Source organism: Delphinapterus leucas, chromosome 4, assembly GCF_059928025.1.
Source record: "Delphinapterus leucas isolate spDelLeu-1000000601 "Yukka" chromosome 4, BTC_Dleu_Yukka2, whole genome shotgun sequence".
NCBI lineage: Eukaryota > Metazoa > Chordata > Mammalia > Artiodactyla > Monodontidae > Delphinapterus > Delphinapterus leucas.
In genome coordinates, this window is record NC_143132.1 from 132138985 (window position 1) to 132164754 (window position 25770).

The 25770-nt window shown below is 37.8% G+C and overlaps 2 protein-coding genes across 8 annotated transcripts in view; both read right to left on the reverse strand.

Moving 5' to 3' along the window:
* Positions 1–2533, reverse strand: part of IL20RB (interleukin 20 receptor subunit beta) — a 32887-nt gene extending 30354 nt beyond the window's left edge. For 2 of the 6 annotated variants that reach the window (XR_004023217.2, XM_022582567.3), the window contains exon 1: positions 2287–2525. Coding sequence is in view for 4 of the 6 variants with exons in the window: in XM_022582567.3 (XP_022438275.3) it covers positions 2287–2359 (73 nt within the window). In the remaining 2 variants the exon portion in view is untranslated. Of the gene's footprint in view, positions 1–2286 lie in introns of all 6 variants that reach the window. The other 4 variants (XR_016393139.1, XM_089911112.1, XM_030761520.2 and 1 more) reach the window with 3 other exon arrangements.
* A 506-nt stretch (positions 2534–3039) lies between these two features.
* Positions 3040–25770, reverse strand: part of NCK1 (NCK adaptor protein 1) — a 92258-nt gene continuing 69527 nt past the window's right edge. For both annotated transcript variants that reach the window (XM_022582566.2, XM_022582565.3), the window contains exons 3-4: positions 15136–15848; positions 3040–13103 (exon numbers count right to left, since the gene is read on the reverse strand). In XM_022582566.2, the coding sequence (XP_022438274.1) occupies positions 12909–13103; positions 15136–15848 (908 nt within the window). In that variant the 3' untranslated portion in view covers positions 3040–12908. The remainder of the gene's footprint in view (positions 13104–15135; positions 15849–25770) is intronic.

Genomic DNA, 25770 nt, shown 5'->3' on the forward strand with positions numbered 1-25770 from the left:
GAGAGCAAGACCTCTACCCATCTGTCCCAAGGATCTAGAGTAAGTAGTAGAAGTTCATTTAGACATTGCAGAAATCATTGCAGGCTCCTACACAGTCCAGAGTAAATGGTCAAAATTGCATAAAGGCAACCTCAGCTAAAGCAAATAACTGCTGACACCACCATCGGTTTGCATAACCAACAGATGAAAAGTAACATCTTCAGAGTGCCTTTGTTTGCATAATCTCGTTTGACACCTCCCAACCGAAAGGTAGCTGTTTTGACCAATTTGCAGATGAGGAAACTGAAGTGATAAGAGATATATTCACTGAACGAGCAAGTGATAAAAGTCAAAACACACACAGGTCTTTCTCACTCTGACATCCCTGTGGCTTCTACCACTGGTGGGTTTTTTTTGGTTGTTTTTTTTTTTTTTGGGTGGGTGGTGGAGGGGGACAGGGATGGTTGTTGTAGTTTTTTGTTTGTTGTTTTTATTTCTGTGTAAGTTTACAGGTGGCAGAAGAGTACTCACCTCCAGGTCTACTTGAAATAGGAGTCCAGGAAAAGGCTTAAAAGACTGGACTACCTCATTGAAGAAAATGTCAAATTAAAAAATGGGTGAAGGGGATCAAAAAATGTAAATTTCCAGTTATAAAATAAATAAATCATGGGGATGTAATATATAGCATGGTGACTATAGTTACTATACTGCATATGTGAAAATTGCTAAGAAAGTGGGTCTTAAAAGTCTTCATCACAAGAAGAAAAAATTTGTATGGTGACAGCTGTTAACTAGACTTATTACAGTGACCACTTCACAATACATACAAATATCAAATCATTATGTTGTACATCTGAAACTAATATAATGTCATATGTCAGTTATACCTCAATTTAAAAAAAAATCAGGAAAAATATGCTGGCCTTTCCCCTTCTCATTTGGCCACCCCGTCTTCTCCCTTTAGCTTAGTGGAGGAGTGTTTTCCTAGCAACTTGTTTGTGCCACCAACTAATCAATGAATCAAGTAACTAACCGATCAGCTAACATGCTGAGCCTATGCTAGGGGCTGTGGGGACGCCAGGAAAGATGCCTAGGCCCTGCCTTCAGGCCAGTGCAGGAAACAGAAATAACCCACTGAAACAGAGTACATGGGGTCAAGGATCAAAGGAGAGAGGTCTGGGAAGGGTCTGCAGGAGCAGGGATCCATCTGGAATGATGATGGGAGGACGGGTTTGGGATGGGGTAAGGACTGGAGAGGGAGCTTCTGAGGGAAAGAACTACAATAAAGACCAGGAGGAGGAAATGGGGGGGTGATGCGCCAGCTGTGAAGACAGCAGCCGCCTGTGGCCCATACTTGTTTTCAAGGAGTAGTGAGAAATAGGATTGGGGCCTAAATATGGTGTGTCATGAAACAAACAGCAAATTTGCTCATCATGTGCTGAGACATAGAGTTGTGAAGGGTTTTGAGCTACACAGGCATATATTTGATGTTTAAGTCAGCTCTAAACATTTGCTAATCACCTCGGCACTGATTTGTTACCTGATTTAAACTAACCAGAATAATTAGTTCTCAGTGTTAAAAAAAAGAAAGTACTCAAGACACCCACAGACACTGCAAAGTGCCTAGGACCTTGGTGTATTCAAATTAGAAATTTCTTTTAAATGTTAGTTGACAGGAAGAAACATCAAAAGTGAAAGCTGCGATTTCAGAACAATAACATGTAGGTGCAAGCAGCCAGAATGGAGCAGAGAAAATTATGTAATCTTACTGGCAGGCAAAATGCCCCAAACCAAATACTTTTTAAAATGGTATGGAGTACCTGACTGCTACCTTTTCTGAAGTGACCAGGAGAGAATTCCAATTTTCATAAATCTTGTACCCAATATTAAGGTTGCAAATTATGTCTTTCTATTCAGGTGTATTTTGTTAGAATCTTTACTTAAACCTGTCCTTACAGTGAACATCTCTGAGGCACACACAAAAAGACTGAGATAATAACTATGTTGTGGCTTTTAAAACTAAATAATAAGATAAATAACAAAATGCATGGATCTCTGCTAACCTTTTAACTATTTTTCTGATGCTTTATCTTCCTAGATTGTTCTGTGGACATTGAGAGATCTCTAAACAGAATGCAGGCCTTTTCTCTGTGGGGATGGAGGATTAGGAGGTGAGAAACCTTTTCAAAAACAGACATAAGACGTTGTATGCATATATTGCAACCCCAAACCCTGGGAAAGTATTTTTCACCTTCCTAACCTACATTTGAGTCCCAGACTGTAAGCGGTATTCTGATTCATACTTACCCACGAGCAAACAAGGAATCAAGGCGTAGGAAAACCACATGATAAGACTTGTCTCGATTTCTTCTAGAACCATTGTGAGGGTCTCTGTTTGGCAGGCTCAGTTTGAACTGGAACATTGTTTCCTTCCAGAATGAAGCACTCTTTCCGTATCAGCCATCCTTGCTTCGGAACGCAGAAGTTGGAGCTGAGTCTGAGTCGCTGTAAAGCCTGAATTGTTCTGGAAAGAGGAGCCAGCCCAGACACCTCAGAAGAGGCGGGCTGGGCAGCACCCTCCTTTCTGCCCAAACCCAGATGTTGCATCAGGGGGTGTGGCCTAGGAGAGTTCCAGAGAAAAGATAACTGGGAAGCTTAAGAATCTGCATGGGGGAGATACCTGGATCATAGGCTCTGCTCTGGGGGTCCCTGGTGGTCTCCAGAGGTACCCCTGGCAGTAGCAGGCAACATTATCTGAACTTCTTATCAAATAGCTGTTCTCTTCCAAGTCTCTCTCCTGTGAGTTCATGCAAGCTAGGTACTGATTAGCTGTTTATCTACATCTCTACTTCAAAAAAAGTAGAGAAGTTTAAAAATTTTTTTCTAAATATCTTTTATAGAGTCAGGAGGTGAAGAATATATAGCTTCATATGTGCTTGCAGCTGCAAAAACACCTGGAAGAAGATAGAGAAAACTACCAAGATTGTTTACCTTGGGGCAAAGGGAGTGGTAATTGGGAAGACAGAGGAGAAAAATGGGAACGAGACTCTTTCCACCACCTTTTGTTTGTTTGGGGATTTTAAAAAATTGTTTTTATTGTGGTAAAATACACATAACATAAATTTACCATCTTAACCATTTTTAAGTATACAGTTCAGTGGTATCAAATACATCCAAATTGTTGTACAACCATTACCACCATCGGTCCATGTAACTCTTCATTTTGTAAAACTGAAACTCTATATCCATTAAACAATAACTCCGCCTTCTCCCCTCTCCTGGAAACCACCATTATACTTCTGCCTTTATGATTTTGACTACTCTAAGTACCTCATATAAGTGGAATCATGCAGTACTTGTCTTTCTGTGACTTGCTTATTTTCACTTAGCATAATGTCCTCAAGTTTTGCCCATTTTGTAGTATATGGCAGAATTCCCTTCCTTTTTAAGGCTGAAAAATAGTCCATATACATTTTGCTTATCCATTCATCCATTGATGGACACTTGATTTGCTTCCACGTTTTAGCTATTGTGAATATAATGCTGCACTGAACACAGATGTACTAATATCTCAAGACCCTGCTTTCAATTATTGTGGGTGCTGTTATATTTTTATATTGTTTGATTACTGAACCATGTGAATGTATTATTGAAAACTTTATTTAAATTTTTTAAATTGGAAGGAAAATCTTATGATAGGGTTTGGCCCCTTAAAATGTCAGTTTTTTAAAGACTCTAAACACTCCACATGTGCAAACACCTCAGTGGAAAGAACATGAATTTTAGAGTGCAACACATTGTGGTTCCAGTGTCAGAATTTATTTGCAATATAACCTTGGGAAAGTTACTTATTTATTCATTCAACAGACATTCACTAAGGGCTTTTATTATGTACTAGATCCTGGGAATTCGATAGTTCCTGTCCTCAACCAAAACCTAGTAGAGAAAATGGACATGAGAATAGTCACAAATCAATACTGAAAATGAAGTGACAGAAATATTCACAAGGGAATAAAGGAGCATTAAAGAGAAACACCTAACCCAGCCTGGGGGATCAGAGAAGACTTCTTGGAGGTGACTTTGGGCTGAGTATTAAATGCTGAAAAAAATCAGCCAGCCATAGCATGTTTGGGAAACCACGAGAAGTTTGATGCAACTGGAGAGCAAGGTTGGAGTGGCAAGAAATGGGGCTCGAAGGTAGACAAAAACAGGATTCAAGAGAGAGCTTTGAATGCCTTGTTGAGGAGCTCAGAGTTTATCCTGAGGCAATGAGGGTTAAAAGCTCAAATCTAATCTGTCATTCCCTGTATTTGAGCTTTAAAAAATTTATGACTAGGGTAGAGAAAATCGTGGAAGCGGCCAGAGTGGAGGCAGGTGGGCCAGGAGGGAGGGATGTGGGTCAGCCAGTTGAGAGATGTTGGCTTCCACTAGGTTTTCCCATGTCTGTAGAGAGAAGTGACTAAATTCAAATGATGGAGGTAGAATTGACAGCTCCTAGATGTTGAGTGGATTGGCGGAGGAGGAGGCAAACATGATTTTCACATTCTAGGTTTGAATAACTAGGTGGATGACAGCATCTCAACCTAAATAATGTTAAGGAGGGTGGGATGGGAGCAGGGCAGGCAGGGTTGGGGATGGTACAGAAAAAGGCTGCATGTGTTCAGTTTGATACACTCGACTTTGAGGTGCTCATATGGGCAGGGGCAGTCTCCAATATTCAAATCATCTTTGTCTCAGTTTATGAGTGTCAGGGTATGGCACCACTTCCCCTACATTCAGCATTTCATTGGTAGCTGAGACCAGGAAGTGGGTGAGAACATTCAGGGAGAGTATGTAGATTACAGAGATGTGTGGATACGCTCCAGGAGAAGACCTGCATTTAAAGGACCAGTACAAGCAAAATGACATAGGAAGATATAGGGGCAATAAATAGGTCAGAGAGGTGGTCCTGGAACAAACTATGGTCCTGGAAATGATGAGGGATGGAGTGATCACCAAGGGGGGTGCAGAAGAGAGTCACTGAGTAAATTATCAAAAAATGTCTCCTGGATTTACGTCACCTAGAAGGTCATTTGTAATCTCAGTAAGAGGAGTTCCAGCAGAGAACTTGGATCAGAAGCTAGATAGTTGCAGGCTGAGGATTGGATGGGAAAAGTAGTGCTCTTTTGATGTGAAGGGGAAGAAAGCAACTCTATGAGCGTCATTTTTATAAAACAATGTCTTGCATAATATTTGTGGGAATTAAAGAATGTAGACAAAGCACATTAGCACAGTGCCAGGGACACAATAGGTCTTCACAAATGCTGTATTAACCATTTGTTATATTAATAATATTAACAATAAATACATTAGGGTTTATTTGCTCTGACTGGCTGGCCCTTTGTGGGCTGCCCATCTTTCACTTTGGCCCCTGGATCAGCAAAAAAAGCTTCCAGTTGGTGCCCCTGGATCAGCAAAAAAAAGCTTCCAGTTCGTGACACCTATTAGAGGGTGGTCATTAAAAGCATGGGCTCTGGAGCCAGACTGTCTGGGTTGGTATTGGTACTCTGCCACTTACTAGCTGCGTTTTTTTCACCAAGTCTTTTAAACAATGTTTTAATGTCCTCCTCTGTAAATTGGAGACAACTGTAATAGTACCTAATTCGTAGGGCTGTTTTGAGGATTATATGACATGGTGCACTTAGAACAGAATCTGGCAAAGTAAATACACAATAAGTATTCGCTGTATATCTTTTAACTACATCAAGGTCAAAGACACTTGCTGCATCCTCTCCTTGATCCCTGCACTCTATACACATTTCCATATATTATACGACAGACTTGCAAGGTATTGATAAAATTTGATTCCCAACTTTTCAGATGAGCACACATCTGAAGTTTATTTACTGTAGATCCCAGAGCCAGTCAGGGATGGAGACAGGAATTCCAACAGAGATCTGCCTAACTCCAAGTTCTTTCCACTCACCTTACTACCTCCCAATTAGTATCAAAGGAGGGCTCACAATGTGTCTGAGGGACGTAAAAGAGTTAGTGATCTAGGAGATCAGCAAAGGCTTTAGAGAACAGACAATCCTCAATATGGAATTCCAAGGATGTACCCGTTTAGATTTGGATAGGAAAGATGTGCTTGCAGTTAAGCATTCCAACTGGGAGAATGGCATGGGAAGGCCCAAGGATGGAAAAGTTGAGGGGAAAACAGACTGAGGATGAAAAGAAAAAGGAAAAGGAAAGTAAACAGAAAATGGGAGAAAGAACAAGACTCATTTAGTTATGCGATGGGGGAGGAAGAAGAGTTGTTCACCAAACCTTGAGGTGTTAAGATAGCTCAACCTGGGCATGGGTCCCTGTCAAGATGCCCCTGCCCAGCACTGCCATGTTGACAAGGCAGTACTGCCTGCCAATCCTTCACAAGCCACTGCAGAAAGTCTCTGACCTGGGCTCAGCACACCTCTAGGGGCACTGAGGGGTAATGCTACCTGCCTGCCACAAGCTTTTGAATGGCAGTTCCTCTCAGGACTGGTCCATGAATCAACAAGGAACTCAGAAGATCCACCTCTGCATGGGCCATGCCACTGGGTGAGAACCTCTGGAGGGCCGTGCCTCACTTGCTAGCTCCTACCCTTGCCTGGATCCCCAACTCTGATCTTGCCTTTCTCTTCTGGCTTTGAGGAACTTCTCTTTCTACACTTTCTCATCAGCTGGTTGTGATATTTTGTCAATGCAACATGCCAAAACCAAACTATCCTCTAACCTGTTGCTGCACTTCTCAGATTAATTTCCACGGCCTTCCAGAGTTGAAGATGATCAGTCGCCTATGCCTGAAGATGAACCGCTGGAAGAACAAAGCTATTTCCTATCATAAACAAGTACAGTCTAGAAATAGAAATTTTTTTTCCTATTACACTATTTGAATATTTAATTACAGAAAGAAAAGCAAGGATTTAAAGGTTTTTGTGGAAAAGTAAAGAGTGGGGAAGGAAAAGGAGATTGATGGTCAAGGAAGAGAATCCTAAGCCCTCTGAGCCCCATAGGGCTGGGACTAGAATGAAGCAAGGGAGGCACCAAGGGTGCAAAATTTCAGGCACTCACTCTTAGGGTTGTGCAAATGCAGGGTAGGTCCTGGTGCCCTGGCACAGACCACATGGTCAGTTAATTGCAATAACCCTTCCTTGCTCTACTTAACACAAAATAGTTCTCTTCCCTTTACCAAGATTCCTAAATATCTGTCCTGTGTTTTAGCACATCTGACATTTAATTGTAACCCACCGTCTAAATTATTACTATTATTTTTCTGGAAGTAACACAGTGTATTTAAACAGTGGAATTCTCCTTGTCATAGATTTTTCTAACTCCCGCTTCCACTGAGTCTGCTCCAGATGTAACTTTCACACACTTTCAAGCTCTGGTTTTCAGGGTTCTTACAGCCCTTTTTCAACCTCCTCTGAATATTATTTTCTTCTTCAATTTCCTGCCTCGTTTATTGTCTGGCACCAGTGCAGAACATCAGGAATTTAACCTCCCTTAACCTCAATTCTTTCCTTAGGGGGTGATGAATTAAAACCCTTAAGTCTGTCAAACTGCCCTCCTTCCTGTAGTTATAACTGATTCTTTTCTATGTGACATTTCCCAACAACTCCTCTTAAGACGTAGAATCAGGCCTTATTCAGAATAGTCCTTTGTACTTAAAAGTTCCGTGTTTAAATAAAACAAATACCATTTTATTCAATTCTAAAATTTGAAAACCAAAAACAATGCTCTGTAATAGCGAAGATCTTAATAATTTTCAAATGATTTTGATTGCTGTATTTTCAGCCATTCACTGGTTTAATCCTAGTCATCAGTGATTCTATTAAGTGAAGCACACAATATGCTCAAAGTCTGTTTTATGAGGCCTCCAACCATCCTATATAAATTAACACCCCACTCTCACTCTCCGACCTCCTCATCTTGCTCTGTTTTTTCTTCATAGCACTTCTCCATTAGGCATTACATCACTAGAAATGAAAGTTTTAGGACAGCTTTTGGACAAATTTGTCCATTTTCTTCACTATCATTTTTGCTAGGTTAGAACAGTCTGGCACCTACGCAATCAAACATTTGACATGAGGTGGTTGGATGGTTGGTTGAAGGATAAGTATCTCCAAAAGCAAAACAAAGACACAAAACCATACACATAGATATAACCGTTCAAAAAGTATTTTTCTCATCTTGACGCCAAGTGATTAGCATATGCGCTGATGAAATCAGTACTTGTTTTCTTCTACAACATCCCCCTTATCTATAGTCTAGAAACCATATCAAAACAACTAAATGTTTGGCATTACTTGTTCCAAGAAAAGACATGCTTATTCAGGGATCACTAATTTCTTCTACAAATGCTCAAAAAAAAACAAATTTAATAACCATTCCGGTATTTAACCTAAAACAGACAACACTTTAGTCTCATTCTGGACTCCACCTGTCTCCATAATTTCCTGAAAGCTATCTCCAAATGTTCTACATAGTTTCTGAGCCTAGAGATTTAAAGCAACTAAATACCTTAACTACCTTAGATGTCTATTCTTAATTGTCTATTTATGCTTGTCTTCCTGTTCGAGAGTCATTATCATTCCACGAGGTACAAGAAAACATGGAGAGGAAATTGAGTACTCTTTGTCTTCTTTGTAGTTATAACTACAAATAAAATTTGCAACATTATTTCAAAATACTGAGACCAGCTTTCCCTGGAGCTTTAAAAACAGCTTAAAAAAGTAATCTGAGTGGAAACATTTAGAAAATCAGCCAGTCCAATCGGTAAATTAAAAGTTTGTGTGAATCCTTTGTAGGCATCAGGCCAATTCTGAAGTATTTGAGATAATGAAAGTGCTCCAGCCAACAAACATACCCTCAAAAAGACACTGTGGTTTAAAACATTTACCTTCGTGAACACCGCCAATAATAACAAAAACTCCTCCTCCTGCTCTTCAAAACCTCACCAAGCCCAGTTTATGTTCTACTCATTAAACAAACAAGTCTCAGCAAACTGTATACTTTCAAATCACAAGAACCCCTCATTAGTAAACAAGAAAAATATATTCTTTGGTCATTTGGTTTTAGGTCAACAGCAAAAAACTAGGGTGTGGAGTATGCACAGCATGCTGGTCTGTAAGAGTTTAGAAGATGACAGAGTTGAGTCATATAAACTTGCTAAACCAATAGAACCAGTTTATCAGAAGAGAGGAGCTTCCTACCTTGCCTTGCAATAGAATAAAATACAGGTTTTCCCCAGAAGCAGTAATATGGCATTTTCAAAAAGTTCACTGGATGCTGTTCAAAACATAAAATGAGGATGTCATCTATCCTGTATCAAATGTACTTTAAGTTAGAAGCAACCTCAGTTGTGAAGCCATTCGAAAACAGTTAAAGGATGTATATAAATACAGGATTACAAAGGATTTCCTTTTCTTCTAGCAAAATATTAAAGTGGAAAAGTTAAAAGCATGCTGAAATGCTACATTCCTAATTTATTGATTTGGACATTGCACCTGAAGCATTTCTGCAAAATGGTAAGTTTCCAGATAACTCCAAGTTACAGGAAAAACAGGGAGTAACAGTAACTGCATTTGGAGACTTGAACTAAGGGGGAATAAAGGCTGGGAAAGAGCCTTTTTTACACTTTTAATTTTGTTTTTAACCATATGCATTGGTAAAAATAAGGGAAGCATCCATACCATCTGATGCCTTCTGGGAATTCAAATTTAGTATTATCAGCTTCTCATTTTTCAGGGGAAAACAGAACTCTGGATTTTATGTGAAATCCCCCAATTTTAAAATGTTAACAATTACTTTTTTAAGCATTGTGGGTTGAACTGTATTGGTTGTATCCTGAACAGGGCACCTTGCAAGATGGGAGAAGGGTAGTGGTGGTGAGTTTTGGACTCCTCAACAGCAAAAAAAGTGGCCAGGCTTGCCCAGAGAAGAGGTGCCTTTTCCTAATTCTCACAAGGTACCTACACAGACAGTAGTGGCCCTGCTTCTCGCAATCTCTGGATTAGATGATAGAATTAAAGCATTAACGCTGGAGATAACTTATGTGCCACTGATCTATCCACATATCTATGAGGATAACATCATTCTAACAATCCAAGTTGCTCATCTGCTAGGCTTTTTATCTTCCAGCAATGGCAGTTGATTGCACTTAGGCCTTCTGATTTTAAGTGATATGTCTGTGACACACCATCTTTAATAGTGCCAGGTGCCTGTGTTACTGTGTACAAAGACGTGTAATATATGTTTGTGAATATGTATTCAGCTGAACTTAAGGACTTATGACCAAATAACAGATACAGCAGCAATAGCTTTTTGTTACTGAGTTTATATAAAGTTCTGAAAAACCTTCTTCCAAGATTTTGGAGAAGTTATTTGTAGAAGTGGGTTGGGCAGGGTTATGTGTGTTATGAATATTTAAATTGATAGCTAAGCATCTCCTCACAGGTGGAAGAAAACTACTGTAATACTGCTCTTCCCAGGACTTTCCTCCTTGTCTAAAAACAAGCACAGAGAAGCCAATGTGTCACAATATAGAGTGTATCAGGCTGGGAATAAGGAAACCTGGTTTCTAATACAAGTCCTGATACTAGCTAGTTATGTAGATGTTTTCTAAGATGGTTCTAGTTCTTAAGAAAATTAATTCATGCTTTTAAAAAACAGTCATTGATGTAAAGATTGGTTTTAAGACTTTTAAAAAATTGATAAAATGTTGAAGTAGAAAATTAAGTAGTTCCCAGTGAGGTTTCATCACATAATAGGAGGAGCACACAATAGCTATCATTGGCACACATGGACTATCTAGGAATTCCCTAGTTATTATAAATCTAATTATGGCACAGAAATATGCATTCTGCTTCCAGTGCTACTCCATTCCTAGCTACTTTCTCAAAATCCTTAACATCAGCTCTGCAGGGTTTGCTATAAATAGCTCATGTCTGTGATACAAAGTAGTAATTGAGTTGCTCCTCTCCTTTTTTTTTAAACAAATATCCATTTTTTAAATAAGGAAGACTGGGGGGTGGGGACCACAAAGAGTGTGGAAAATAAAAAGAAAGCATCATCAAATGTTTGTTTAAAATTAAAAAGATGTTTGCTACCTAGTCATTTTACAACTACTATAAAACTATTTTCCTCAATTTATATTCAAGTGATTTTACAGCAAAAAAGGTAAGAATACATGACTTTTGTTTCCATTAAACTTGCCTACTAATAATCATCTTAATAAACAAAGGGGGCTGAGGAAGATAATGAAATATGAACTAAAAGGCTTTAAAAGCAGATGCAATGAAGATAGAAAATTGTACAATGTCTATATTTGTTAACTCCTATTGCTTAGTGGGAGAAGTCAGGGCTGCCACCCAGTGGCAATGTAAGTCTTTAAATGATTTGAAGACTTAGAGAATTAAAAAAACATTTAAAATAAAATTTAAAAAAACCGAAATCAAAAACCTCATGAATTAGACAACTTCAATTTTAGAATCAGTAATTCTGGTGTCTTAAATGTCTGTTCATAACATATTAAAGAATGGAAACATTCATTTGCGTAGGCAGCATTGGGGAAATTTTTTAAAATCTCATGACTTTCTACTATTTACTAAGTTATGTGGTTTTAGTAAGTATTTTCTATTAAAATATTGAAAGTACTTTGCTTAAATTAAATCTCCAGAATTTACAGTGGGGGGAAAAGCTGTGACCATAAAGTATAACTGGTTTTCTTCTGTGATGTATAGAAATAGATTAAATACGCTACAGTAGCCTCTCATCCATACACCCAAACTTCTGCTTGATAAACAAAAACTTAATAGAAGCATCTGCAAATATAAGATTCTAAAAATAATTTTCCCTTACCATTAGCACATCACATCTTTTCCTCAGGTATACATCAATTTTAGTGTCCCAGTCAATAAAATTCAAAGCTGAAAGAAGAAAATGAGAATAGAAATACTATGCCTGATAATTACTGATTTTTTTTTGGTGGGGTTGGGGAGAACCAAGTATCTCGTTGACTCTTACTTCTTCAAACTTTGGCCATAGCTTTTTTCACATTGACACAGATATAACATATTCAAAAACAAGATGCTTTGGTAAAATAACACTAGGGGAAAAAAATAACACTAGAGCATCCATTTACAGTTTGAAAAGCTAAATATCTCAGAGACTGTTTTGTTCTCTTGAATAACCAGATGAGAGAGAAGCACCAAAAAAAAAGAAAAAAAAACTTAGGAATTTACAGATTTTTGTTTCCAACAGTTGTAAATTTAAATTGTACAAGATATGTTTTCTAACCTATGTCCCGTATGTTTTGCTTTACACTAAAAACAAACGAATTTTGAAAAATAATGACAGACACAACATACTTGATATTTACAATGGCTTGTGACAAATATAATACCTGAAAATAATTTCTAATTTTCCATTTATTATTGCTATTTAGTCACAGAAAAGATTAACAACTCTCCAAGAAATTTATTTTAGCATATGCCATATATTGATATAATTGATATAATAATTTTATATGAAGAGAACCATTGCAGAAGTAACTAAGGTGGTGCCCTTACAAGGAAATAAAGGAAAGGCAGTAAAGAAATTCTTCCATATAAAGACTTTCGATTTGCATCATTTTTTCAAAATATAAAACCTTAATATTAGAAGCGAAGAGAAAAAGAGCAAAAAAACCAATGAAACAGAAGACCAAGGATAAGGAATTGCTCTATGCAGATGTCTGGCATATGTAGTATATATGTATGAACTGAGTTATAATAAAAATACTTATGTATTATAGTCAATTTTCATATAGAGTTAGAAACAGCAATTTCCAATCAAGCATGACTGGAATGATATTTTCTCAGTCTTCACATGACGAATTACAACTGTATAGCAGTCACTTCTGGTCAGCAGTATCATGATAAATGCTTGATAAGATACAATTTTTCTCCTTGTTCACTTGTAAAAATTGGTGCCTTTTTGTAATGTTCTACAAGTTCTTCCATGGTGCTGAATTTACGCTGCCCAATGCAGTAGACAGTCTCTTTTAGTTGGACTTTAAAATGCTTGTTTTTCCCTTGTGCTTTTAGTGATACTGAAAAATCATTTGGCTAAAAGAGAAAAAAATTTTGAAAGACATCTATTAGCATTTTTATATTAAACTAATAACAGCTAAAATGTGAGCACTTTAAGTACTAGGCACAATACTAAATTATTTATATGAATTATCTCCTTTACGCCTCAAAACAAACCCATTTTACAGATGAAAAAAAAATCAAGGCTGAAGAGAAGCTAAGTTGCCTAAGATCATCCACCTAGTTAACAAAAGAGCCAGGATTCAAATAGAAGCAGCCAGACTCTTAAGTCTCTTAACTATTATGCTCTACCTAACACCAGGGCAAATCCTTTAGTTTAACATCTGAAGCATAAAAACTATCTTCTCTCCATTCAAACTACTGGAGAAACATAGGAGAAAATCCAAGACATCCACCCCTTTTCAATTAGTAGCTAACAGTAGCTGTCTGTATACAGAGTAAATACTCTGAAATCTCAAAGATGAAGGACACAAAAATGAGAACTAATTTAAACTCTAATAAGAGATCATAAACTCAAATGCCTATAAGGGGCAAAAAAGAAATGTAAACAATGGCCAGGGTGGCTATATAGGGGGAAACAACAGTACATGGCCAATCTAAAGGAGGTGGCCACTTAACTGCAATTGTTGCCTTGTAGGAATACGGCTCAACATTGACAGGCCTTCCAATTTTAAAAGGGAAATCTGATGTCCAAATTCTTATACTAAATCTCCCAATATTTAAAAACTGACAATGAATTCAAATGTTTAAAAACACTGTGCAGGTCAAATGAAATATGCCTATTTGAGACCTCTACTTCAAAAATTCTACTACTAAAAGTAATGGTATATTTTGGATAATATCTATGCTTAATTACCCACAAGAAAATACACAGTATTTTGCAATCAAGTTTTAGGTTTTTTTTTTTTTAACCTTACACTCTTCTGAATAGTCTATATCAACCTCTTATACAGTTACTGCCAAAGTTTCAAACAGTGGGTTTCTTGGAGACATCTTATGGTTATTTACCACCCACTCCAGGGTCACTCCCTTCTAATCCTTCTGCCCACTGCTTGTCCTAGAAAGTAGGGCCAGGTCAGGCAACTAACAGAAAACAAATCCCACCACTCTTCCCTATCATCAATCACCTTCTCTTTCTGAGGGGTTATGTACAGGCCCCCATTTCCTGAACTTCACATCAGGCAGTTCAATTAATTTCAATCTCGCCCTCTCATCTTTCCCACCCCTCACCCCTTAAACACACACACACACCACTCAAACAGATAGGTTTTCTTTCTTTCTTTCAACCTTCTGTACAATCATACATTAACTTTTGTACAAATACATATACACAAAAAAAGCCAATACTACTCATGGAAAAGTAGTGATATCCTTTATCAAGGAAAAATAAAGGCCATTTTTAAGGGAAATGAGTATTGTCAAATTCTAAAATCCTAGATAGTACCCAAAAGAGCCCACAAAACTATTTTCTTATTCAATTTTTATGGTTTTACAGTTTTATTGTTTTACTAGTATTGGAACAGAATTTATCTTTTATTGCAAATGCACTTCAAATACAGAGTGCATGTTCAAATGGGTTTCTGAGGTATGTAATAGTGTATTCCAACTTCCAAACAAGCAATTTATAAAAAAAGCAAATATCAATTTTTTAAATTCAGGGATTTCCTTTATTGTAAGGATGACAGTGTATCCATTATGCAATTTAAGAAATGTTTTTCCCAGTTTAGTCTACTGCATTGTTCTACTCTCAGTGAAGAAACCAATGTTCAATTTTCTCCATTTTTCAGTTTAATGCAAAAGAAAATATTTCAGGAAGGCAAAACCAACAGAACTAGGACAAGGCTTTTAAATAATCCAGGGTAGGGCTATATATTACTAAAAATAAATACACTTGGAAAGAACACTGACTTTCACTAAGAAACTTTACATATTTTAACAAATATACTACCTGGTTAATTTTAGGGAAGCCACTTAACTTCTCTAATCTTCTATTTATTTTTTTAATACTCAGAGTTCTATTTCCATTTACCTTTGAAAACCAACTTACCGAAGATTCACTATCACGAATGAGGAAATCACCTTCATGCCCTCTTTCATTTAATGCCATTTCTGCTTGGTGCCTGGTGACTTTCCCATAATACCATGGATTGCCAGCAAACTTTCCAGTGAGTGAAGGCCTAATGTAATCACACTGTGGAGGCGATGGTTCCAAACCTGAGGTTAATGGATTATTCTGCATAATGGTAACATAGTTTTTTGGCACCAGACCAACCATTCCATTGATCTTCCTGCATTTCCACCACTCAGGGTCATTTTCAGGTTTTTCAATAACATCCATTACATCGCCTTTCTCAAAATTAAGTTCTTCATCATTGGACGAGCTGAATGGGTAAAGAGCCTGTACCACATGTAACACTTGCCCAGTATTTAGGTTACTGACGACTGCTGCTAATTTCTCTGACAAAGAACCCACATGGTCACCCAAAGGACTGTCGCCTTCCTCAGTCACATAGTTTGAAGGGAACCATCCAACATGTCCATTGTAGCTACCCCGCCACCACCCATCACTGCATTTCTCCATGACGATCACCTTTGTCCCTTTTATCAATGACAATTCATCCTCTCTCTCTGCCATGTAGTTAAATTTTACATAAGCAGGCATGTTGAGGTCATACAGACGTTCCCCTGGGTCAACAAAGCTATCATCAGCAGGAGATGCAGAATCTGGCACACTAGGTTTTCTTTTCACTTTTCCAATGCCTGTTTAAATAAAAAAGGGTAATGAGAATATAAAATAATGATAATCAAAAACACCAACTGATTCATTATTAAGAAAGTATCTTCAATTCTGTAATTCTTTCAAGCCTTTTAACTAAGATAACAAATTCCGTCCTTCCTTTTTCCCTCCCTCTCACTTTCTCTTTCTTTCTTTACATCCTCACGACTTATAAAGCCTCCAGCAAACCCGTATTCTTCTTGTCTTACTTTATTAACTGAGATTCTATTAACCTGCTGTATAGAAATAAAATAGTAACTTAAATCACAATTTTATATGCAATATAAAATTGTAGTTAAGTCTAGGTAATCCTCCCATTTGCTTTCTTAGTTCCCAAGACCCAGGTTGCTCTATTTATTTTACCTCATGTTTATTTTAAAATAATATATCCACAACAGCAGAGACTTTTGCTGACTTTGTTCATGGATATAATCCCAAGGATCTCATACAGTGCTTAGTACACAGGAGATGCTTAATATATATTTGTTAAAAGAATGAAAAAAATAACCAAATGGTACTATCATCACAAATGTATGCTACAGCAACTTTAGTCAGGCATTTTCACCGCTGCTCACTTGAAAACTAAGGCATTCCTAGGTAAAATTTCTCAAATACTTTCTCACTATCTCAAAATTCTTTCTCATTACCCTTACTCTTTTTCTTCTCCCAAGTTCCCAACCTCTGATCCTTCTGGGTTCTTAATACCTACCATCTTTCCTGCCTCTTTTTGGGACTCTTGGCCATCCTTGTTCCCCTCCCACTCACTCCCTTCTATTGTCTAAAAACACATTTAGATCGCTTTTATTCCAAAATAAAGTTACTTCAACTCTGCTATTGTTCTTTAACTACATCATTCTTTATAAAACTGTCTTCCCTTTTTCCTTCAACTTTTTCACCACTCACTCACTCCTAACGCCTTATAATCTGGTTCTCTATCTCCACCAAAACTACTCAATTAAAACTGTCATCTCTTCACTGCCAAATTAGTCCCTTTTAGAGCCCTCGATCTTTTCAAACTCTCTATACAGCAACCAAGATCACAGATAACTTTGTACAACATTTTCTCCTTCTTTAATTTCCCCGAGAGTCTCCTGTTTTCCCTACTGACCTGTTTAAATATTCTTGTGTTCCTCTGTCTGGGCTCCTCTAAACCTTGTTATAAAATTGCATTGTACTTGCTTACTTGTCCATCTAATAAGAGTGAGTTTCCTGGGGGCAGTAAGCTGGATCTTATTACCTTGTATCTCCAGCACTTAGCAGTAACTATAGTAGTAGCAGGAACAAAGTGAATGTTTGCTGAAAGAAAAAGTGAATGATTCCTTTGTTTAAAGTGTTTCCCAAGATGCCATGCTTGGACTTAGCCTCTGCTTCAAGGAAATCATACACTTTCACTTTCTATAACTTCTCTATAGAAGGTTCCAAAGTCTCTTTGTAGCTCTAAGCTGGAATTCAAGCATTACAATTCCAAATGTCACTAGACATCTACAGAATGAATGTACCATCAGCACCTCAAATACAACTTCCATGTCCAAATAAAAATAACCTCTCCAAGATCCATAAATCAACTAACTCCCTCCCTCCCAATTTCCTTCCTTCTGGTTAATGATGTATCATCATCATGAAAAATTCATACATCAGGGATTTCTGGCACAGCAGGGAACTCTAGGGTTCCATCCCTCCAAGAGAGTAATTAATGAGCTGGCGAATACTGTCAAAATCAACTTTTGCGGAACTCCAGAATCTAGTAAAAAACTTATAAAAACTAGCTAAGCTTAGGGAATAAAGAAGCTGCTGCTTTGTAGTAAGAGAGCACTGTAGCATTTTAAGCTGCCTGCCTAATATCTCTTAAATCCCAAATCAGTGGTGGCTGTGAGGATAGCAAACTGAACTCCTAATGCCAGACAGAACAATACAGACCTTATTCACAAAGAATTGTAATTGTGCGTTTCAACCTATCTGGAAGCTACCTGAAGGACCGGCACAATGACTTGCCGTGGTTTCACCTGACTTGGAGCATTCCCAGGGCTAGGATGTTTTCTGCTGAAATCATTTAATTGATGCAGCAGACTGGTAGAAGAAACAACAACTAGGATAAGAAACAGATAAAAAATCCTAGGAAGGAAAAGTTTGAGTAAGGACACAAATGGGGTAATAAGGGCTTTGAAAAGCCCCTGTGTATACCAGAAAATCAAGAAAGCCACATACATAGCCAGAACCGGCACTTGTTCAGCAAAGGCCTGAGTAGACCCTGAGCTTTCACCTATTGCTGACCTTCAAGCTCTGAAGAAGCAGTAAGTAAAGGCTAAGGAAGAGTTGCAAATGGCCTGGCTAAGTGTTGAAAGAGGTTTTTTTTCTTTTTCTTTTGGTTTCACGTGTTTAAGAAAACTCTTTCAAAACACTGGCTAACAACTAAGCAAAAGAACACAGATGTATGTGGTCGCACATTGTGTGGTCACACAATGACACAGACTTTATAAAAATAGTTTAGAAAAGTCACTAAACAAGCAAACAAAACCACCACAATAAGGAGCAACAACAAACCCTAAGGACAAGGTAGAATCTGATGCTGAAAGAAAAAAGTATCAATCAAGAATTCCATGTCCATATATACACTATCAAACGTAAAATAGACAGCTAGTGGGAAGCAGCCACATAGCAGAGGGAGATCAGTTCGGTGCTTTGTGACCACCTAGAGGGGTGGGATAGGGAGGGTGGGAGGGATGGAGACGCAAGAGGGACGAGATATGGGGACATATGTATATGTATAACTGATTCACTTTGTTATAAAGCAGAAACCAACACACCACTATAAAGCAATTATACTCTAATAAAGTTAAAAAAAAAAAAAAGAATTCCATGTCCAGCAAAAGTGTCCTTTAAAACTGAAGAAGTTAAGATACTCCCAAGGTAAACAAAAACTGAAGGAGTTTGTCACACTACACCTGTGCTACAAAAAACGCTAAAGAGTCCTCCAGGCTGAGATGAAAGGTCACTAAAGTCATATGAAGAACAGTGGTAAAGGTAGCTACACTGTAAATATAAAAACCAGTTACATTTTTAGCTTGTAAGTCCTCTTTTATTCTTATATGATTTAAGATGCAAATATATAAAACGGTAATTTCAAATCTAGGTTAATAGGCACACAATGTATAAAGACAAAACTATAAAAGAGCAGACTTTTGTATACTACTGAAGCTAAATTTGCATTACTTCAAACTTGATTGTTAAAAAGTTAAGACGCTAATTGTAATCCACAGGGTAATCACTAAGAAAAAAACTAAACACACTGAAAAAGAAATGAGAACAAAACAAAATGTGCATCATAAAAAAATCAATTATATGCAAACGAAGCAACTGAGAAAGGATTAATCTCCAAAATATACAAGCAGCTCATGCAGCTCAATATCAAAAAAACAACCCAATCCAAAAATGGGCAGAAGACCTAAATGGACATTTCTCCAAAGACGACACACAGATGGCCAACAAACACACAAAAAGATGCTCAACATCACTAATCACTAGAGAAATGCAAATCAAAACCACAATGAGGTATCACCTCACACCGGTCAGAACGGCCATCATCAAAAAAATCTGCAAACAATAAATGCTGAAGAGGGTGTGGAGAAAATCCTCCTGCACTGTTGGTAGGAGTGTAAATTGATACAGCCACTATGGAAAACAGTATGGAGGTTCCTTAAAAAACTAAAAATAGAACTAACATATGACCCAGCCAGACCACTACTGGGCATATACCCTGAGAAAACCATAACTCAAAAAGATACATGCACCACAATGTTCACTGCAGCACTATTTACCATAGCTAGGACATGGAAGCAACCTAAATGTCCATCAGCAGATGAATGGATAAAGATGATATCACTCATATATAAAATGGAATATTACTCAGCCATAAAAAGTAACGAAATTGAGTTATTTGTAATGAGGTGGATGGACTCTGTCATACAGAGTGAAGTCAGTCAGAAAGAGAAAAACAAATACCGTATGCTAACGCACTTACATGGAATCTAAAAAAAGTAGTACTGATGAACCTAGTGGCAGGCAGGGCAGGAATAAAGACGCAGATGTAGAGAATGGACTTGAGGACACAGCAGGGGAAGTGGAAGCTGGGATAAAGTGAGAAAGTAGCACTGACATATATACATGACCAAATGTAAAATGGATGGCTAGTGGGAAGCTGCTGCGTAGCAGAGGGAGATCAGCTTGATGCTTTGTGATGACCTAAGGGGTGGGATAGGGAGGGTGGGAGGGAGGCTCAAGACAGAGGGGATATGAGGATATATGTATATATACAGCTGATTCACTTTGTTGTACAGCAGAAATTAACACAACATTGTAAAGCAGTTATACTTCAATTATATGAAAAAAATCAATTATAAAAGGTAGTAATAAAAGAATTGAGGGGAAAAAAGGTATAAGACATATAGAAAAAACAAACAGCAAAGTATCAGAGGGCCTTTCCTACCAGTAATTTCTTGAAATGTTGGACTAAAAGGTAAAGATTGGCAGAATGGATTAAAAAAATATGATCCAACACTATGCTATCTATAAGACACTAACTTCAGATTCAAAGATGCAAACAGGTTTGAAAGTGAAAGGATGCAAAAAGACATTCCATGAAAATGGTAACAAAAGACTTTAAGACAAAAATTGTTACAGGAGACAAAGGACATTATATGTTGATAACAAGTCAATCCATGAAGAAGATTTACCAATTATAGATATATACACACCTAACAACAGAGCGGCAAGACATATAATAAAGCAAAAACTAACAGAATTAAAGGGATAAATTGACAGTTCTACGATATAGTTGGAGATTTCAATACCTCACTTTCAATAATGGATAGAACAAAAGACCACGAAACTGAAATCATATAAAATATCTTCTCTGACCACAGTGGAATGAAATTCAGAATCAATAACAGAAAGGAAAACGGGAAAATTTACAAATATGTGGAAATTAATCAACACACCCAAACCACTAGTAGGTCAAAGAAAAAATTACAGGTGAGATTAGAAAATACATTGAGATAAATGAAAACGAAAACACAACATACTAAAACCTACAGGCTATGGCAAAAGCAGTGCTCACAGGGAAATTTATAGCTCTACCAGATTACATTAAAAAAGAAAATCAATCTCAAATCAATAACCTAACTTTACTCCTTAAAGAACTAAAAAAAGATCAAGCAGAAGCTAGCAGAAGGAAATAATAAAGATTAGAGCAGAAGTAAATACAAAGAGTACAGAAAAACAACAAAGAAGCAATGAAACCTTTGAAAATATCAAAACTGACAAATCTTTAGCGAGACTGACCAAGAAAAAAAAGAGAAAAGACTTAAATTACTAAAATCAGAACTGAAGTGGGGACATTACTAGAAACCTTACAGAAATAAAAGAATACTACAAACTATATGCCAATAAATTAGAAAACCTACATGAAAAGAAAAAATTGCTATAAACACACAAACTACCAAAAATGACTCAAGAAGAAACAGAAAATGTGGATAGACTGAAGTAAAAGACTGAATCAGTAATCAACACTTCTCAACAAGGAAAAGCCCAGAACCAGATAACTTGACTTCTGAATTCTACCAAACATTTGTCTCTCAAACTTCTACCAAAAGAGAAGGAAACATTTCATAACTCATTCCGTGAGGCCAGCATTACCTAGATACCAAAGACATAAAGATATCACAAGAAAACTACTGACCAATATCCTTTCCTGTATGAATATAGATATAAATATACTCAACAGTCAATTTTTGCTATTCATGGTGGTTCTGTTCTATAAGGTGACCATGAATACTTAATTAGCATACTGAACCACTGCTCTAGGGGATACTCTGTTCACAACATTTTTGTTATGTGTGTTTCTCTTTAAAGACACTTTATTTAATATAAATTGTTGACTCACTGACACTGAACTCATGGCCAACAACGCTATAAACTCATGCCTGAATGAAGCTTACCTAGCACACATATTTTTTCCATAAAGCAAATCAAAGCTTTCTTACACTTAGGAACACTAGACAATACTTTAGCACTATGCTTGGGCACCATTTTAAACAGTAAAATCACACACACACACACACACACACGGCATTAAACTGCAAAAAGGACACTGATTTTCAGTATGAGAGCTGAAATGAGAGGTCACCTTGTTTGACCTCTGATAGCAACTCAAATTTTTTGCCCTTGGCAAATGTGCACAAAAGTACTGCAAGTAGCAATTTGGGATTTTCATGATAAAAGTGATAAAACACCCTTTCATGATAAAAATGGTCAGCAAACTAGGAACAGAAGGGAATTTCCTCAACAAAATAAAGGGCATTTATGAAAAAACCATGGTTACCATCACACTCAGTAGTGAAAGACGGAAAGCTTTTCTCCTAAGATCAAGAACAAGACATAAATGCCCTCTTTCACCACGTCTATTCAACACTGTACGAGAAGTGCTAGCCAGAGCAATTAGGCAAGATAAAGAAATAAGAGATAGCCAAACTGGAAAGGAAGAAGTAAAATAATCTTTATTCACAGATGACATGATCTTATATAGAAAATCCTAAAGAATTCACACACAAAAAAGCTAGAACCAATAACTTAGCAAAGTTGAAAGATACAAAAACACAAAAAAAATCAGTGTATTTCTATATACTAGCAATGAATAATCTGAAAAGGAAATTTTTTTTTCCTGTGCTCTTAACCCCCCAAACCTTATTGGGCTCCTTCCTCCCTTCCTTCCTTCCATTCATTCATTCATTCAGGCTGGCTGCGTTGGGTCTTCATTGCTGCGCACAGGCTTTCTCTAGTTGTGGCAAGTGGGGCTACTCTTCATTGTGCATGGGCTTCTCATTGCAGTGGCTTCTCTTTGTTGCAGAACACAGGCTCTAGGCACACAGGCTTCAGTAGTCGTGGCACGCAGGCTCAGGAATTGTGGCTCGCAGGCTCTTGAGCGTAGGCTCAGTAGCCATGACACACAGGCTTAGTTGCTCCGCAGCATGCGGGATCTTCCCAGACCAGGGCTCGAACCCGTGTCCCCTGCATTGGCAGGTGGATTCTTAACCACTGTGCCACCAGGGAAGTCCCAGGAAATTTTTAAAATTCAATCTTTAATAGCATTAAGAATAAAATACACAGAAATAAATTTAATCAAGGAGGTACAAGACTTGTACACTAAACACTACAAAATATTGTTGACCTACAAAATATTGTTGAAAGAAATTAAAGAAGACCTAAATAAATGGAAAGACATTGTGGTTTTTGTTTTTGTTTTTTTTTGGGGTACGCGGGCCTCTCACTGCTGTGGTCTCTCCCGTTGCAGAGCACAGGCTCTGGACGTGCAGGCTCAACGGCCATGGCTCACGGGCCCAGCCGCTCCACGGCATGTGGGATCCCTCCCAGACCGGGGCACGAACCCGTGTCCCCTGCATCGGCAGGCGGACTCTCAACCACTGCACCACCAGGGAAGCCCTCTATGTTTTGTGTTTTTTTGTGGTACACGGGCCTCTCACTGTTGTGGCCTCTCCCGTTGCAGAGCACAGGCTCCGGACGCGCAGGCTCAGCGGCCATGGCTCATGGGCCCAGCCGCTCCATGGCATGTGGGATCTTTCCGGACTGGGGCATGAACCCGTGTCTCCTGCATCGGCAGGCAGATCTCAACCACTGCGCCACCAGGGAAGCCCCCATTCTGTGTTTATGCATTTGAAAACTTAGTATTTTTAGATGGCAATACAGTTGGCCCTCAGTATCCATGGGTTCCGTATCTGTGGATTCAAACAACCTCAGATCAAAAATATTTGGGGAAAAAAAACTCCAGAAAATTCCCAAAAGGAAAATGTGAATGTGCCATGCACCAGAAACTATTTACATAGAATTTACATTGTATTAGTATTACAAGTAATTGAGAGATGATTTAAAGTATACAGGAGGATGTGTGTAGGTTAATGCAAATACTATGCCATTTTATACAAGAAACTTGAGCATCCTTGAGTTTTGGTTATTTGCAGGGGGTACTGGAACCAAACCCCTGCAGATACCAAGGGATGCCTATACTATCCAAAGTGATCCACAGATTCAATGTAATCCTTATCAAAGTACCAACACCCTATTTTTTGCAGAAATGGAAAAAGCTGATCCTAAAATTCATACGGAATCACAAGTTATCCCAAATAGCCAAAACAAACTTGAAAATGGAAAACAAAGTTGACGGACTCACACTTCCCAATTTCAAAACTTGCTACAAAGCCACAGTACTCAAAACAGTGTAGTACTGGCATAAAAGCAATGAGGAATAGACCAATGGAAAAGAATTGAGAGTTCTGAAATAACTCTCAATTCTATTCCAGTTGCTCCATATATTTTGACTTTGACCTTGAGGAGGGTGCCAAAACCATTTAATGGAAGAAAGAATAGTCTCTTCAACAAATGATGCTGGGACAACTGCATATCCACAGGCAAAAGAACGAAGTTGGATTCCAACTTCATACCACATACAAATATTAACTCAAAATGGATAGATGACCCAAATATAAGAGTTAAAACTTTAAAACTCTCAGAAGATAACATAGGGAAAAGTCTCATGACCTTGGATATAGCAACAGATTCTTAGATTTGACACCAAAAAAAAAAAAGATAAACTGTACTTCATTAAAATAAAAAACACTTGTGCAAAGGACACTACCAAGAAAGTGAAAAGACAACCTACAGAATTAGAAAAGAATATTTGCAAATCATAATGCTGATAAGGGTCTCTATCCAGAACATATATAAAGATCTCTTAGAACCTAAGAACAAAACGAAAAAAAACCTATCTCAAAAATGGACAAAGGACTTGAATAAATAATTCTTCAAGGAAGATGTACAAATACCCAAAAGCACATGAAAAGATGCTCAACATCATGAGTCATTAGGGAAATGCAAGTCAAAACCATATGAACTTTTTTTTTTTTTAAAGAATCAATTTTATTTATTTTTGGTTGCACTGGGTCTTCGTTGCTGCGTGAGGGCTTTCTATAGTTGTGGCAAGCAGGGGCTACTCTTCATTGCGGTGCGTAGGCTTCTCATGCTGTGGCTTCTCTTGTTGTGGAGCACGGGCTCTAGGTGCGCGGGCTTCAGTAGTTGTGGCACAAAGGCTCAGTTGCTCCATGGCATGTGGGATCTTCCTGGACCAGAGCTCGAACCCATGTCCCCTGCATTGGCAGGGAGATTCTTAACCACTGCGGCACCAGGGAACTCCGACAATGAAATACTGATACCACTTCACATCCTACTAGGATGGCTATAATAAAACCAAATTAAACCAAACGAAAAAAAAAGGAAAATAAGTGTTGATGAGGAGAACCCCTCTGGTCAAAATGTAAAATGGTGCTACTGCTGTGGGAAACAGCTGATGGTTCCTCAAAATGTTGAACACAGAACTACCATAATTCCATCCCTAGGTATATACCCAAAAGAACTGAAAACAGGTATTCAAATAAATACTTGTAAACAAGTGTTCATAGCTTCACTATTCACAATAACCAAAAGATGTAAATGACCCAAATGTCCATCGACAGATGAATGGATAAACAAAATGTGGTATACCCATATAATTCAATATTATTCAGCCATAAAAGGGATGAAGTGGTGATACATGCTACAACATGAATGAACCTCAAAAACAGTATGCTGAGTGAAAGAAACTAGACATAAAAGGTTACATATTGTATGATTCCATTTATATGACATAGCCAGAATAGGTAAATCCATATAGACAGAAAGCAGATTAGTGGTTGCCAGGAACTAAAGGGAAGGAGTAATGGGAACAACTGTTTAATGGGAATGGGGTTTCCTTTTGGGTGATGAAAATAGTTTGGAATTAGACAGATGTGGTGGTTGCACAAC